The 17690-nt window shown below is 38.0% G+C and overlaps 1 protein-coding gene across 13 annotated transcripts in view; it reads left to right on the top strand.

Annotated features, from left to right (window-relative positions):
- Nucleotides 1–17690, top strand: part of LOC145978960 (serine/threonine-protein kinase MARK2) — a 170531-nt gene that overhangs the window by 110812 nt on the left and 42029 nt on the right. For all 13 annotated transcript variants that reach the window (XM_083111994.1, XM_083111990.1, XM_083111991.1 and 10 more), the window contains 5 exons: nt 9982–10035; nt 10688–10736; nt 12219–12355; nt 15056–15112; nt 15823–15958. In XM_083111994.1, coding sequence (XP_082968120.1) covers nt 9982–10035; nt 10688–10736; nt 12219–12355; nt 15056–15112; nt 15823–15958 — 433 coding nt within the window. The remainder of the gene's footprint in view (nt 1–9981; nt 10036–10687; nt 10737–12218; nt 12356–15055; nt 15113–15822; nt 15959–17690) is intronic.

Raw genomic sequence — 17690 nt, 5'->3', positions numbered from 1 at the left:
CTCAGGTATGAGGCCATAGCGAAGTAGTAACCCAAAATAGGCGTTATTAGTATACATCTTTTTTTTTTTTTTTTTTTTTTTTAGTTGTGCAATCATTACCTAAAAAGGATTATTGCACGTTACAAATATATAAACCCGAATGTGCCATCAGTTCGATCATGTTAGTGCTTTTCAGTTACCAGTAGTGATACAGTATGTAATACGTTGAAGGACTTATTGTGTTTTCTTGCACCCAGCCTTTCATGAAGTACCTTAGTGATTTTTGTAATTCGATCAGTCATTCTGAAAATAAAATGTTAGTCAAACGCATTTTTATTTTAGTTAACCACTTCTAATTAATAAACACTGTTAATAATGTGCCCAGATTTTTTAGGGAATATGAACAACCCGTTTTTAGGTTGCTTGTTTTAGTTTGATTAAGTCCACTCTGAACATGTAGAGACTAAACGGAACTGGACATACATTTTAAAGTGCGATCCACACCACTATGTGCTTCCACCGGGTATCGAAGCTGGGGCCCTTTCAGTACAAGGTGACGACCTTACCACTATGGCATTTGGGAGGCCCGTTTGTAGGTTACAAATACAATATTCTGCTAGTGTTTTCGTGTATGTAACGATCTATTTTCTAACATGTTGAGTCAATGGAGTCCTGTTGCTTTGCGCAGATCACTCTGGAGCTCTCTAAGCTAAGAATGATTTTGTGATGGCGCCAGCATTGTTCTGTAGCAGTTCGTTGCTTGTTTGGGGTTTTAAACCGAGGATGCCAGCGTTTTGAACACTCATTCGATCCTTCACTACAATGAACGATGGTGCATTCTTCTGTGCGCATCCTACACAAGTTCTTTTCAACGTTGATAACGAAATGCTTAAAGTTTGATGTTCACAGAAGAGCGGAAAGCGTCGTGGCGGCGGGTGTAATTGTACCCGATGTCCTGAGAAATCGATTTCCGAGCAGCGTGGCATTTTCCTCGTTGCTGGAAAATTCCTTTCCATTACCGTCCTGGAAATTGGCATTTCCTCGCGTATATTGTATACACAGCAGTGGCATTGGTGAAATCGGCGTTCCCGAATAATTCACGAGTTTGGGTTGGAGGGGAGGGGTAGTCGGTCTCTTCGAGGTGTGATTTCTTGGGCAACTTCACCACGACAGAAATATGAGACCGAATTCTTTTCATCCATGGTCAAGGTTTCCCCCCCCCCCCCCCTGGAACAGAGCAGCGATTTCAGAAATTCATCTTAGTAAAATAGATTTAGTTTGGATGTACAATATGCGACTAAAGCATGGTGCACACATAATGTTTATGTCTTCAATCTTTCATTGATAAGGTAAGGTACACTACTCATGCTTTCTGTCTTTTCTTCAGTCGTTCCAAAAATATCACGTATGAAACACTGTTGATAAGTATAATTTCAGTGTGTGCTGCGGTGAGATTAAGAAAGAAAAGCACGGTGGCCTCGAGATAGGTTACTTAAGAAGGGTAAACTCTCACATGTCAGTTTACTCCGTGAATTACATGCAGCAGGAACATGAGGATTGGCATAATCGACCCGGCACAAAATTAACATGACTTGTCTTCCGTTTTGCTTGTAAACAAATCTCCAGCTCATCTAACTTTCGAGCGGTCGCCAAACGTCATTCAATTCATGCAAGACGTCAAACTTGCCGTCCACGCGTAATGTTCTGTTTGATCCGTCTGGCACGATCATGAAAGACTGACGACAAAACGTTACGTGTGGACCAGGCTTAAGATAACAGTATACCAATTGCCCATCGCTATATTTCGTTCTTCTTTATCTTACGATTAAGGAATGGAATGAACCTGGTGATAAAGTTAGTTGCTTATTTGAGTCTTTATTTCAATTTGACGCTTCACATTGCAAAAAACTGTGTTAATAAAAAAAATATGATGAACAGTTCGCCCAGCGGTCGACCGTACTAGCTACAATTGTTATTATTCGCTTTTCAGATACAGCAAAAACCAGAGCCATCTAATGAGAATAAATCAAATGGCACACAATATGGGGATAAGCCCCTAAAATAAAACAAAATTGAGTAGTACAGGCTGTAAAGAGGCACACAGCACACACAAGGACAACACGACTCCACAGAGTTTCTCCCTGATGGCGTAGTGATAACGTCGTCGCCTTGTAATCAAGGGGTCCTGGGTTCGATACCCGATGCAACCACATGGCACATTGGTTCGGATCCCACTTTAAACTGTAAAACCAGTCCCGATTAGGCTTTCTGTGCATCCAGTTGACTTAAAACAACAATAATTCAATTCAAACGACAGAGGATTTGGCTCCAGAGCCTCGTTTGCCTGCAAGTACCAATTACCGGGGTATACTACTACTACGGGGAAGTGAGGTTGACTCTTGGGTGCCTTACTTGAAGGTCACCCCATACACCCCTCAATGCTCATAATACAAGCCTTCAGTGGTGGGAGGCATACTTGTACTCTTGTCTGAATATTAAAATAATGATATATATTGAGAATTCTCTAAGCGAGGGATTGTTGCAGGAGGAACAGGAAGCCGGAATGCCGGAGGGAGTGCAAGATCTCTGTAAAGTGTCATTGCCTTCTCGACATGATAATATGACTGAGCCGCAACGATATGGTCCACGAACATACAATTCGTTACGGTATTTTTGTCCTTTCCTTCGTATTTACCTATAAGGTTTTTTTTAAAAAGAAACTTCCGACAACTGTCTGCTTCTGGAAACCGTAAACTGAATCTAAACAATTTGGTCTTGACGTTCCTTTCAGAATAATGTTAGTACGAGATTTGTTCAATGGTGGGATAAAAATCAATGACTCCAGTTCACATTGGAATCTAGGCAGAGTGGGTTGCCCAGGAGTTCGAAAGAGGGGGAGGGTTTACGTATACTTTTTTTTTAGTCATCCCACATTTTACCATCTTTGTGTGCATTTGACGGGTTTTTTTAAAGGGGGTTTATGACCCCCACTAACCCTCACACCGTTGGATACTCCCCTGTCTAGGCAGACAGAATGTTGAGATCTATCTAATCAAGAACGAACAGTTGCAGGCGGTTCCGGGTTCGATACCCGGTGGAGGCACATTGTGGTTCGGATCCCACTTTAAACTGTAGGTCCAGTCCCGATTAGCCTTACTGTACATCAAGTGGACTTAAAACAGCAAATCAATCAATCAACAGTTGGAGGCACTAGTGTAGGCAGATTTTTTTTCGCATTAGTCTAGAATTGTAACGATGGATATTGTTACATAGTTATTCTAGGAGCGGGATTCGCATAATACATTTCGTAATTACCATTTTTTAACCTTCGTTATAAATGTAGTTCACAGACAAGAATCGTAATCGGGGATCATTTTAAGGAATGTTTGCATTTAAAACTTTGGCTTTTCCAGAGTTATTTTCCGTGGTCTCCCAGATTGGGTGCTGGGAACGTCTCGACTTGTAATCAAGAATTCCATGTTCGATACCCGGTAGAAGACACAGTGGCTATGGTCCCTATTGTCCTTTCTGTTCAAGTCGACTTTAAACAAACTCAACCAATCGAGTTCTTTACTTATTTCGTTCGATTTTTTTTTTATTATTTTCTCGAAATTTCAGTTGCCTCCCTCCCCACTTTTCATGCATGCTACACCAGACCAGATGGTGTAACTTCACCTAAATATTCGTAGGCGGCATTTCTGTTGGTAAGAAACCTGTTTGCGCATAGGAGGTCATAGTTGCCATCTTGTCAGTCTGCGCCATTGATGATGATTCGTACGATATCTGTATGGAATTGCCTTGAAAGAAAACCGGTTGCTTCATTGCGAATTAGCTTCAAAGCGTCAGCACAACTTCCCCCCTCCCCCTTCTAGAATAATATTTGTGCACAGGCGTCCGATAAGTTTGTTTTCTTCTTACTGCTATCGCACATGCACCAGTCAAGTCAAATCATCCATAGAATGGTAGATAGCACGTAATGCCGAGCGCGAATACAAGAAATACGTAACAGTATCTCGCATGGTAATATTGATTTCGCCATACTAGCCACTTTCGCGATCATTCTCCATTGCTTTTCCACTTTCACCTATCCAGTTAGAAAGTTGAGGGCTTGTAACTTTATTTTATTATTTACGTTACCGACTTTGAATCCCGGCATGGGCATGGGTGTTCTTCATGAGTTTCTTCTAATCATCATCATCCAAATTCATCGTCGCAATTAGCCAAAGGTGGCAGAAATGCGATGAAACAAGTAACAAAATTACAAATAATATTTACGTTGACCTGCTATTTGAAGAATCATGAGGTATTTTTAAAAGCTCCAGGTCAGTGGTTCTCAACGTTCGTGAAACCGCGTCCTTGTAAATTATTTTTTAAACGACTGTGTTCCTATCTCAACGATATCATTTGTAAGTACCTTTCATATTTAATTTTATGCTTTAATTAATATGTACCGTTGAATTAAATATAAATAAATAAATTATGGTATAATCATATAGAGTAATAGATGTTGACAAATAAAAAATAGATTGAAATTAGTTGTCTGCTACTAGATCTAATGGAAGCTTGTAGTTTCCCCAGGCCAACATCGTTAAATTAATTTGGTAACTGCTGATTTTCATTGGCATGTTGCATTTTGAACAACGAAAAATTCAAATCAGGATATTTCCACTACAAAATATATTACTCGAAATTGCTGCGCAAACCGTAGTAACAAATTTTAGGTCTAACTTTCGTGGTCCGGTATAACAGATGCCAGGAGCCGGTACCGGCCCTCGACCCAGGGATTGGGAAACGGTGGTCTATGTGCAAGCATTTCATGCCTGAAGTCTCCCCGGCCAAAAATGGACCGTGGTTGGATTTGTCGCCTTTCAAATTGCCTAACTTTGATTTGCAGCCCTATTCGTAGTCAGTTTTGTCTGATTTAGTGCTTTTAACTTACTAAATGTATCGATTTATAACGAAATATAGATAGTGTATATACAATTAGGCCTTCCAAATGACGGTTTACTGCGTTGTTTGCGAGGTAATTATTAGACTCGACGCTTCTTTGCGTATTTTGTTATCGGAAACCGAAATTAAACACAAATGAGCTGATAGCAGATGGAGCTACGGACACCCAAGTACCTTGATAAGCTTGAATTCATTACCTTGTTACTTCATGTACAATCGGCCATCGTCAATCGTAATCTAATTACTGTTATCTGCATTGAACACCATTAGGCTCTTAGGCCTTGTCATTGTTATGATGGCGCCCCTCACCTTGCATTGTGAAGGTTTCGAAACCAAAAATAAGCCAACCTCATCAATTTGAGGGTCAATACCTCTTTGTGGATGTTCTTCCCCATCTCTTGTTTGCGATAGGATTCGTGAGCCAGATATGACGAAGCTCTGACGTCACCCTCTTGTTTTTGCTCTTTATCTCTCGGCGAAAATAAAATGAGGCTTAATCAGTTCTTACTTTACCGTTATTTCACATTGTCCTCTAAGAGCAAGACGTGTAGAAGTCGTGCTGCGCTTTCAAATAGAAAAGTGCTTCCAACTTACTTTTTCTCTGCTAACAGAAGATAAAGGAAATACATAATGAATGTAATTATCATATCATAAACCCAGGCACGTATCTAGAAATATGTTTCGTGGGGGGGGGGGGGGAGGGGGTCCGAACAAAGTGTCTTCAGGAATAATAATAGTAATTATAATAATAACAATAATAATGTTTAAATTGAAATAATTATATTAAATCAAATTAATACTAATTACAGTACATAAATTAATATTATATTTTTGTTACACGAATAGGTAAAAAAGACTGTATAAGAATATACGTATAACAGCGCATATTTATTACGTAGCTTACCTGTAGTTAAGATCGAAATAATGTACATAAAAACCAGTGCCCTGGCAAATGTCAAATGGATGAATAATTGAATATTTATCGAATAACAAAGATGATGTTTAGAGTAGTTGGAGAAAAGTAAGTTTCTGATTAATGTCTTATGCATATTATTTTGAGTAGTAGTGTACATAAATCTTCTTTGTAATGTCATTCAAAGCCATATGATCCCAATATAATCCTTGCCTTCTAAAAAGTTGAGGAACTTAACCATCGATTATGCAACAAATGCTAATATTTTCATTACTTAATTTTAGTACTTGGTAAGTCTTTTGGGGGGTCCGGACCCCTGAACCCCCCTAAATACGTCCTTCCTGTCCTTCAAAGCGGTATGATCCCAATATAATCCTTGTCTCCCAATAAGTTCAGAGGAAATTATACAACAAATGCTAAACGAGCATTTTCATTATTTTTCATATTTAATAAGTCTTTCGGGAGGGGAGGGGTCCAGACCCCCTAAATACGTCCTTCCTGTTCTTCAAAACCGTATGATCCCAATATAATTCTTGTCTTCCAATAAGTTCTGAGGAAATTATACAACAAATGCTAAACTCAGTCGGTAACGCGTCTGACTACCATGCTAAAGGTCCCCGGCCGGTTCAAATCCGGGAACTTTTCTAACGTTGGAAGCGGGCCCGGCGCCCACCCAGCGTCGAATAACATGGGTACCTGGGGGAAACCCTGGGGGGTGAAAGCGGTCAGGGGCGTGATGCTGATCACATCACCCCCACTCATGACCGGATCAAGAAAGTGTGGGGCGTTACCCCCACACCCCCTATACGCCTTCATGGCGTGGTGCTATGCACAGGGGAGCACATTACTTTACTTTTTTTTTTACATATTGTGTACTAACCTAGACTACAGAAGGTGTTGAAAATGATGTCCCTCTGCTGCAACACATTCCTGGCATCTCCGAAGGAAATTGGCATTTACACGTGCAAGTTCATCTACTGTAATTCTCCCGATTTTTCGTACAATACTCTCTCTTGATTTTTCGTACAATACTCTCTCTTAACTCACGGATGGTGTGCGGATTGTCTTTGTATACTTTATTTTTTAGATTTCCCCATTTTTTTTCCACTTTTATTCAGAACTGACCCTGTTACTCTAAACTTTTTTACGAGGTTTAATATAGTGGTCCTATGTGGAATGGGACTACTAGGAAATTTCGTTGCAAAACGTCGTCGCACTTCTCCACAATTCCTCTTTCCGAAGTAACACTCGACAAGATAAATCCTTTGCTGTAATGTATACTTTTGTGGTTCAATATTAAGCCACAATCTTCAACACACGACACAACACAACTTCCGAGGGAAGATTATACTGGCGTCAGTCTGCAACGGCAACAGAAAGGGAAAGAGAGCGAAAAAAAAACAGACTGTAGCGTGCGACTGTCGCGGACCCGTTCACCGGGAAAAACAAGCGCTGATGCCGGGTCGCTTGCCGCCGAGTCTCGTAGCGAATGTCGGGGAATGCTCTGTATATTTCCATTATTTCATTTTCGTACCTAATAAGTCTGTCGGGGGGGGGGGGGGGGTCCGGACCCCCTGTTCCCCCCTAAATACGTCCTTGCATAAACCATCTTATAATGGAACTGGGTGAAGCCTACAAGGGGATTATTCTTCATCAGATCTTTGTTTTAGTCTTCCTCAGTCCAATTAGGAAGAAGTTAATCCAGTGTTTTTATCTCGCTGCAAATGGCTGTTACTGATCCATGCCATTTTTAAACCGGAAGCCTGCTTTTTCGAATATCTTGGCGGGCGTCACTGATTTTGGAGCATTTTTGCAGAACTGATGGGCCTATTTTTAAATAGTTATAACTTTATCTACGGTATTCAGCACGTAGGATTTTCATACGTCAAAAATCTTGACAAGTATTCAGCAATCGGAACATCGTCGACATGTAAGAGGAAACGAATAAATAAATATGATTGCATCTTATCTACACCGTGATAAATAGTAATGTACAAAGTGATGTTGTTTTCGTAACATCTCTGGCTGTTTTGCATGTGCAGCTTGGGTGCGTATCCTAACTCCCGAAGCCACCAATCTGAAAGCGAAACGCTGACGTCATATGAACCCATCGCTGAACATCATCATCACGCTCTACACTGTCGGCAGGCTCGCTAGATGAACTGTAGGTAGGGATGGACGATATCGGAAATTTGATATCGCGATATATCAAGACAATACCATATTTTTTCCGTATCGTGATATCTGCGATATATCGACTCCACGATATATATCGCCAGAATATCGTGATGGTATATCGTCAACACGATATATATCGCCAAATATCGTGACGATATATCGTCAAAATATCGTGACGATATATCATCTAGTTGATATCGCCTGGACGATATTTTTCAATATCGTGATATATCGCCCAACACTACTCTTAGGTCATCTGGAGATGTTCCAAAAGTAACCGGACTCTACTTAATCCCAGAAATTGGTGTATACCTCGAACAGTCGGTCTTACTTGCAATGCCAAGGGACCCTGGATTCGAATCAGGGCCTGGGCATGAGTGTTATTTGGGCGTGTCCCCTTCATCAGTTTCATTGTATCATCTCTTAGTCATCTCCGCAATTAGTCAAAAGTGGGAGAAATGCGAAGTAAAATAATCCAAAATCAAGCAGTAAATATAAATATAAAATACCTTTCGAGGTGGAGTTTGGTTGTCTACTCGGTATGGCATCTGACTGCCATGCGGGAGACCCGGGTTCGATCTCCAGATGGATGATCTAAGGTTGGAATTATTCTGGCTTTGTCACTGCACACAGTGGCTCGAGGGTTCACCCAGCTTCCATTAAATAGGTACCTGGGGTTAAAGGTGGCTGGAGCATGGTACTCCATGGTCAAGTCTGGTATGCATGGGCAACTTCAGATATTCAGCCATAAAATAGTAATTTTGGAATGGTGATGTGTTCTGTCAACGATCTGTGCTGCTTGTTTAAAGAGACAGAATGGAATAAATGAAATCTACTCGACTAACCAATACAATTGAGTTGGAACAAGAATGTTTTGTATTAATTTCATGAACTGAGAAATGTGATAAGGTTTTCCCATTATTGCTCAGGGAATGAATGCCAGAAATAAGACTTTCTGGCTGCATTGGAAGTCATTCAGTTTCAACTTGTTCCATTGTTACGTGATTACCACACAAAAAGCGACTGCATCAATATACTGTTCTCAAAGCACAGATAGGAGACATCAAGCTGGCCCAATGCAAATTCTCCTCCTCCTTTATAAATGTGACAGAAAACACAGTGTTTCGCAAATACATTATTGTTTTATGAACCCACATGAAACTTGTTACCCTATGAAAGTGCAGGATGGAGAAGTGTCTTATGCAGATTACATGTATGAAAAAAATAATGGATTTTAGTTGATTGGATTTTGTTGATATTGTACTTTTTAAGGATATTATGGATGAAACATATTGAGCGGTGTCCCACAATCTTGACATCGTCTGGTTGTGAATCCTGATCAGAGCATGTTTTTTTTATTGTTTGTTTATCTAGTTCATGTCAACATCTGTTTGTTTATCTAGTTCATGTCATCATTGTGATTATCATAAGAGGCTGAAAAGTGAGGTCAAGGCTTTCACATCTAGAACTAGTGATACTTCCTCCCTTGATGTCTATAACAACCTCCCTTCCCCTCCCCTCTTAGACTTCTGAAACTAAGAATAAAATTGAAATTCAGTATTAAAATAGAAGAGTCTCCCCCATATTGCATGGCATCTAAAAATGGGATCTGCCTCCTATCCAAGAGAAAGTTATTTGTCCGTCATCTAATCTTCAAAAAAGTTGGCCACCCTGTTGAAGGAGCATGTTCACTGCTGGACTCATGATTTCATATCAGATGATTCTGGTTTTGAGTCTTGGCCAGGACAAGATTGTTGCATGTTATCAACATCGTTGTGGTCAGCCTATAAAAATGTAACCAAAGTTAACTGCCACAATTCTAACCTTAACAATGATTATTCTTTTTATGCTAAGGCTGAGGTTCAAATATTTATTGCACGTGTATCATATTTCTTTTGCTTGTGTTTACATGAAACATTACCTCTAGTATGTATATTTATATAATTTATTTTATTTTACAGGTAGCAATCAAAATAATAGACAAAACACAACTAAACCCAGGAAGTCTACAGAAGGTAGGTAATAATAGTAAATTTAATACCTCAATTAGGAGTAGAAAAATAGATTTTTCTGAATCTGTTTTGAAATGCTGAGTTGTTTCAGAAGGAGTTGCTCAGAATTTCTTCTAAAGAAATTTAACAAATATTCAGTTAACAACTCTGCCTATACGGTTTCATTATTTCATGTTACATTCCTCCCATCCTTCACAGGATATTGATACATGCCCAAGGTATACATAAAATATCCTAAAAACATGAAGGAGGTGTGTTTCATAGTATAGTATTGCTTCTAATAATTGAGATGATGATGATGTGTGTTGTTGAGCATTGTAGTTTTGAATTAATTTAGAAGCAAGATGGACAAATTCCATGGAGCACCTAAATTTTCAGAGAACTAATATTTCATGCTAAAGCAGATGTCCTATTGCAAATGTATTGTAAATTACTTTCACTTACTTTTGCTTATAAAGAAAATTACTTTTAGTATGTATTCAGAATATAGGGAGTATTTATTTCTGATACGTGTAATAGAGCACAAAAGTGCTTGAAAATGTAAAATGATTAAAAAATAGTAGGGCTTCTTTACTTTGGGCTCTTATTAGTGGTAAAATGTATACTGTATTATTATTTTTTTCATGTTTTAAAACTTTTTATTTTTCTCTTTCAGCTTTTTAGGGAAGTTAGAATAATGAAAATGTTAGACCATCCAAATATAGGTGAGTAGACTGTGAAAAAATTCTATATTATTGGTGTGAATGTTAGATTTAAAATTGAGGAAGAGGCTGGTGTGGTATTGACAGAAGGTTTTTGTTGCATACTGTGTTTACAGTTTGACAACAGCCAAATATATACTACACAACAGGCCTATATACTATTGTGTTATAATAGACTGACTTAGAAGTATGCAATTTTGACGTCAAAGAAATTTAATAGTATGATAAAAAAATGAAAAAGGAGAAGTGGGATTAACAATAAATGGTAAATTTACATTAGAATATGCAACAATCATCCTCTCCTCCCTCTCCATTGCTTTTCATTGTTAGGCATTAGGCTCCTTCATTCAATCCTTGTACATTGCAAGTTTATAATTTTCAATAATAGTTTCTTTCTTTGCACCAGTCCCATGCCTTCTCATTCACAGCAAGTAATGGTATCTTCATATTCATCCTCTCATCTGCTAAAATTACGGGATAGTCTCCTGAAACATCTCAAACTCACAATAAACCTTACATTAACATACCAAGTTATAAAATATTTAGAGATTGTCAGCAATTTTACCAACTTACCCATATCGACCAATACCGAAGAGGAGAGATTACTCTACCCCATTCTTTGTACAGTGGGATCCATGAGTATTACCGTGGAAATTATCCATCACCATGTTTGTGCACTTTATTTGACCCAACTTTTGTATCAGCATACATAAAAATCCATCGCTTAAAAACAATTAATGAAAATAGTCATGGACAATTTGCACGGTAATACTCATGGATCCTATTGTACATACAGGAAATGTTTTACTGCTGATCGAGGTAAGACTATGACTATTGACAAGGATGCAACACCATATTTTAATAAATAAATTTAGGTAATGTAGAGAGCTAAGCTGATATTAACCACTCTTCAGTAATGGTGATACTGATACTTTATACCAGTACCTGTGCTTAAGCATTGTAACAACTTAAAGTAGTTGATAATATTTGCAAATGTTAATATGTAAGTATTCCGTCGGAAATATACCATATCAATCTGTCAGTTTTATTTTTAAATGTTTATAATTTTAGATATGAGATATCAGAACAATTAAATAGGTGTCATTTAATCAGACCCTATTTTTTTATGCAATACTCATGCAAAATTACTTAAAAATTATGCTTTTTGCATAATTACTCCTTGAAAGTGCCATGTGGAATTTTGTGAACCTCGCAAGGTACCCAGATACTACACTAGCACCAAGATATCTGAAACTTATAAGCAAACTACAGGCTTACCCATGACAAACTAGCAATGCCATTGCTTCCATGCCAAGGTATCAAATACAGTGCTGGATCTGTAGAAAAGTGTCAAGGATTTAATTCTGATAATATCGCTGGTATCAGCTTAGTTCTATTAATAAAGGAAGTGAATTGAATTACACCAAACCATGCATTTATGTGTCCAAAAGTGTATATTAATGCATTTTGTTTGTGTGATTGCAGTTAAACTTTTTCAAGTAATTGAAACAGAAAAAACCCTTTACCTTGTAATGGAGTATGCAAGTGGTGGGGAGGTATTCGACTACTTAGTTTTACATGGGAGAATGAAGGAGAAAGAGGCGAGAGCAAAATTTAGACAGGTAAGATAAATAAATGAATTGTATTGCATGAAAAATTCTGTCAGTTCTGCTGTTGTTCAACTCCTGTTGAAAGATAAACTTTGTTATGAAATACAGGCTGCATGCAAATTTTAAGTGTGTTGAACATGGAAAGACTAAATTCTACCAGTGAGCGTATGTGTGTGTGTACACACACAATAAATAAAATGTGTGAAATTAGGCTGTTTCTACCAATTGATGTTCTTGAGCAAGAGTATGTCGAAACAACAGATAATTTAGCTTTGAGCACATGAGTATAAAAAGATGCAGTATTGAGACAGCAGTGGACCTTTAGCCTGTATCAGTGAAGTCATTTTGTAAAATTCCTCTTTCAAGAAAAGTGCTGAGAATTCCTTCGATAACATCAAAGTGGATCTTTGGGTAATTTCCTATTGCTGTTTACACATTTGATAGTTTGATAGTGCAGTAAGCTTAGCTCTCATCACATATATCTAGGCAACAGTGAAAAAAACCACACCACTTTAATGCTCTAGCAAGAGTTCCAGAATTTTAAATATCATCCTTTTTTTTTTTTTTTAAATAGAGAGAAATTTTCTAAAAGTACCTCACTTCGACAACACCAATGAAGTTGTGTTTGAAATTTCTTCTTTTCCAAAATCCACCACGATAATCCAGACAACAGCGAAAGCAACCCACACGAACATTCATGTGGATGCTTCAGAAGGAATTCTAAGCAGATGTAATTTTTCAGATTTTGGAATATCATTTTTTTTCTTTTTTTCAAAAGAACCGGAAATTTCAAAAATAGCTTCACTGACATCAGCCAAAGGACCAGCAGAGCCTAAAAAGGATAAAATTCGGTCTAGAAGCTTGTGCAAAGAATATAGTAATGCACATACAAACTTTTGTATTATCCTTGCATACTTATACAGGTCATTCCCTGATATTCGCTACGAGACTCGGCAGCAAGCGGCCTGGCGTCAGCGCTTGTCTTTCCCGGCAAACGAGGTCCGCGACAGTCGCTAGAGTCTGCTATTAAAATTCAGTTTTCATATTGTATTAACCTTGACTACAGAAGGTGTTGAAAATGATGTCCCTCTGCTGCAACACGTTCCTGGCATCTCCGAAGGAAATTTGCATTTACACGTGCAAGTTCATCTACTGTAATTCTCCAGATTTCTCGTACAATACTCCCTTTTAACTCACGGAGGGTGTGCGGATTGTCTTTGTATACTTTTATTTTTTAGATTTCCCCATAAATAAAAATTGCAGGCTGACAAATCGGGGGACCTAGAGGGTTTTTGAAACACCTTTTTCTTGTGAGAGGCAGCGGATAGATTTCTGAGGAGACTGTTCTAAACTTTGCCCTATCTCATTGAGTTTTTCCTCAGTAAGTACACATGGGTTTTTCTTTCCACTTTTATTCAGAACTGACCCTGTTACTCTAAAACTCTTTTACTAGTTTTAATATAGTTGTCCTATGTGGAACGGAAACACCAGGAAATTTCATTGCAAAACGTCGTTACGCTTCTCCACAATTCCTCTTTCCGAAGTAACACTCGACAAGATAAATCCTTTGTTGTAATGCAAACTTTTGTGGTGCCATATTAAGCCACAGTCTGCGTCAGTCTGCAACATCAACAGAAAAGGAAAGAGAGCGAAGGCAGGGAGAGTGAAAAAACAGACTGTAGCGTGCGACTGTCGCAGACCCCGTTCACCGGGAAAGACAAGTGCTGACGCTGGGCCGCTTGCCGCCGCAGTGTCTCATAGCGAATGTCAGGGAATGCTCTGTAGTACAACAAGTATACAGAAGTAAATGCATTAGATAAACCTGGTAACATGTAGACCATCAGTTATGTCACTCCTTGTTGGCATTTTGACTTCCTCCATTCTCTTTATCTGTTTTTATCTTCTACTTGTTAATGGCAGTGCTGCTTGTTAATGGCAGTGAAACATCAGCTTTTTAAAAATATTTGTTTTTGATTTTATGGGCCTTGGTTTACACAGATGTTTAACACTTAATGTATTATGTGGCAAAAATTAGGATTGGATGGCAACATGGTGAATAGTTTCTCCATTATTATTAAATTATTATTGGATATTTGAGTGGAGTGGAGTGTAGTTGGTGGTACAAACACTGTTAAAATTAACCTGTTTGCATAAAATCCTGTCTTAGTTAGATTGTGATTAATAACGTACATATAGAATAAGCAGCTAATGAGAGAATCATGGCAGTCACTGAAATAGATACAAGATTCCTCAAATAAAATTGTTTTAATATCTCAAAATTATTATTTGTTCTCTAATTTCAGTAACCAGTGCCACTGTTTACATAGGAATCCGTCACTTCACTGATTTGTTATTTTGTACAAATAAATAAGTCTAGTTTCAAAATCTTGAGGAAGTGTTCCCATGTGTTACTGTAGTATAAAATTGCATTATAAATTCCAATAATGACAGACCTAGACTTCATGGACTGTTCTGTGACCCCTTATGCAAGCTAAAAGTTTGCTCATGGTGTGTTTTACACCTTTTTATGAGCTTTTGTTAAGAATATTAAAAAAATGGTAAGCTACTTGTGCAGTCACCACCCTTGTTATGGGTGTTTCTATATTTTCCATGTGTCAAGGTATGCCTTTAATCTTGATTTATTTAAAATTCTGTAATGCTGAATATATTTTGTACACAAAATATCGAAGTTCCTTCCTTTCTTCTTTTCAGATAGTTTCAGCTGTACAGTATTGTCATCAGAAAAAAATCATTCATAGAGACTTGAAGGTAATATTTTGCATCCTTTTTGTTTATCTTTGTAGTGTAACTGTAGTTGTAGTTCTACACAAGTTGTTTGCACAACTTCACGTAACAAAATACTAGGCTTGAGCTGATACCACAGAAATTGCTCTCATACTGATTCCCATTGATACTGATAGCAATAATTAAACAACTTAAAGTAGTTCAGAAGATATCCCATTGGAACTATACCATGTCAATTTATCAAAGTTTTATTTTTAAATATTCATAATTTCACATTTGAGATGATCAGAATATATAATTTCTAGGATGTTTATACTCACAGAAATGTCATATGACAATTTGCAAACTGTGTCAGCAACAGATAACAGTAGATACGAATACATCAACAATAAGCAAAACACATGAATTTTTAATTTAAAAAAATTTTAGCCTTGTGCCGTCATTGGCTAGAAGAAGAACAGTGTGCCTTCAGTTCAAAACTTGTATCGTGTATATAGAGCATGCATGGCACAATAGGACTAGTTCAATTTTTTTTAACAGTATTAATTAGTCTCAATGATAACTGTAATGGTAAAATTTAACTTCAGTTTGTGTAATTTGACAATCAGATTTGAAGTATGCCATAAAGAATCCATGCTTGAAATTGCTAGAAGGCACGGGAATTCTCATTGTACACTATTTTGTTACATTTGTAATTATAACCTGAACTGAAATTCATATTTGTTTTTCAACAGGCTGAAAATTTACTCTTGGATAGTGAGATGAATATTAAAATAGCTGATTTTGGCTTCAGTAATGAATTCACACCAGGTAACAAATTGGATACGTTCTGTGGCAGCCCACCGTATGCTGCTCCAGAGCTATTTCAAGGTTAGTATGTTCTTAGATATTCTGTAGAAGAATTAAATTAAAAATCTTCAGAAGTCAGAACGTTTATATGTGTCAAATGTGGTTCAGTACTCACGAAGTCTTTGAGGGCATATTGCACATAAATTGAAAATGATTCACAATGTTAGGCAAGAAAACATGAGCATGGCTCTTGTGCTGTAGAATGTAAATGTGAGTGTGTGTCCGAGTACAAATCCATAGGATAAGATCTGGAGAAAATACTAATTCTACTACTGTAATTATGTATTCATAGTATATTGCTGTATACATGCAATACCAACACCACCACTCATCCCCACAAAACTCTTTTTTATTGTTGCCACAACACAAACTTAACTTCGACTTTGAGTAGCCATTATCCACCAACTACTCCCAGTCAACCAATGCATCATATGGAATGTGCTGGGAAATACCCAACATATCAGTTTTAGAAGGTACCATAGTCCCTTCACTAAACTTCATGTGCTCAGTAACTATCCCTAACTCATGGTTCCCAAACTTCTTCACTTCCCGACACCCTTAGTGTTTCAATATTTTTCCACGGCACCCCAAGAATGTAGGTCTATCTAACACTTGCAATACTCAGTGGATAGGTTGCTAGCCTTAAGTTAAAAAATAAACACATTTCAAATTCAGAAACATTTTACATGTAAAAAGTACTAAATAAGCATATGAGGTGTGGCTAGAAAAAAACCGGACTGTTGCTACAAAATCTTTTATTGGTTATTTTGTACAATACAAACATTATCCTCTTCAAAGTACTCCCCTGAAGTATCGATACACCACTCCATACGAATCTTCTATTGCTGGAAGCAGTGCTGGAAATCATTTTCTGAAACCATGTTCATGACCTCAGTGGCTTTTGTTTTCACAGATTCTGTGGTCGTAAATCTGGTTTCTTGTAGTACTGATTTGACCTTTGGGGGGGGGGAGTCTTGCAAAGCGAGATCCGGTGAATAGGGTGGATGTTCTAATACTGGGATCCCATGCTTGGCCAAAAAAACCTTGACTGACAACACCGTGTGGACAGGAGCATTGTCCTGATGAAGAATCCATGACTTGCTTTTCCACAAATCAGGTCGTCATCTTCGTACTCGCTCACGAAGGGTCGTCAGCACTGTAATGTAATATTTTTGGTTGTTTTGGAATAGCTCGAATACTCAAGCGACGATCTTTTCAAATCAATTCACAAGCATTTGCAATGTTTGATTCCATTTTTGACGTGCAAGACCATCCAGGACGCGTCAGCCACGATCACTTCTCGTCCCTCTTTAAACCTTTGAAACCACTCAAACACTTGCATGTGTGATAAAACACTCATCTCTGTATACTTCCTTCAAGAAACCATAAGTTTCTGTGGCGAATTTTTCAAGTTTTATAAGATACATCAAATTAATATGCTGTTCCACTTTCACACTTAACATTTTTCCGACGGAGCACAGATGTACGGTTCACTTCGTTTACAAGCTACAGAGGAACTGATCGCCGCACACCCTGGGAAATCACACAGTTGATAGGCAGGATATCACATTATAGACTCATGCACCGCTTGACCTTGAGGCACTCTGCCGTTTGTCGACAGCCACACCTCGTATTTGGAACAAACATATCATGGATTGAATTTACAATTGTAAGTGTGGAGCGTTACACCCACACCCCTATACTCTTTCATGGCGTGGTGCTAAGCACAGGGGACCACTTTATTTCACTTTTT

The sequence above is a fragment of the Lepisma saccharinum genome, chromosome 25, assembly GCF_977018435.1.
Source record: "Lepisma saccharinum chromosome 25, izLepSacc3.1, whole genome shotgun sequence".
Lineage (NCBI taxonomy): Eukaryota > Metazoa > Arthropoda > Insecta > Zygentoma > Lepismatidae > Lepisma > Lepisma saccharinum.
This window is presented reverse-complemented; position numbering and strand designations above follow the sequence as displayed.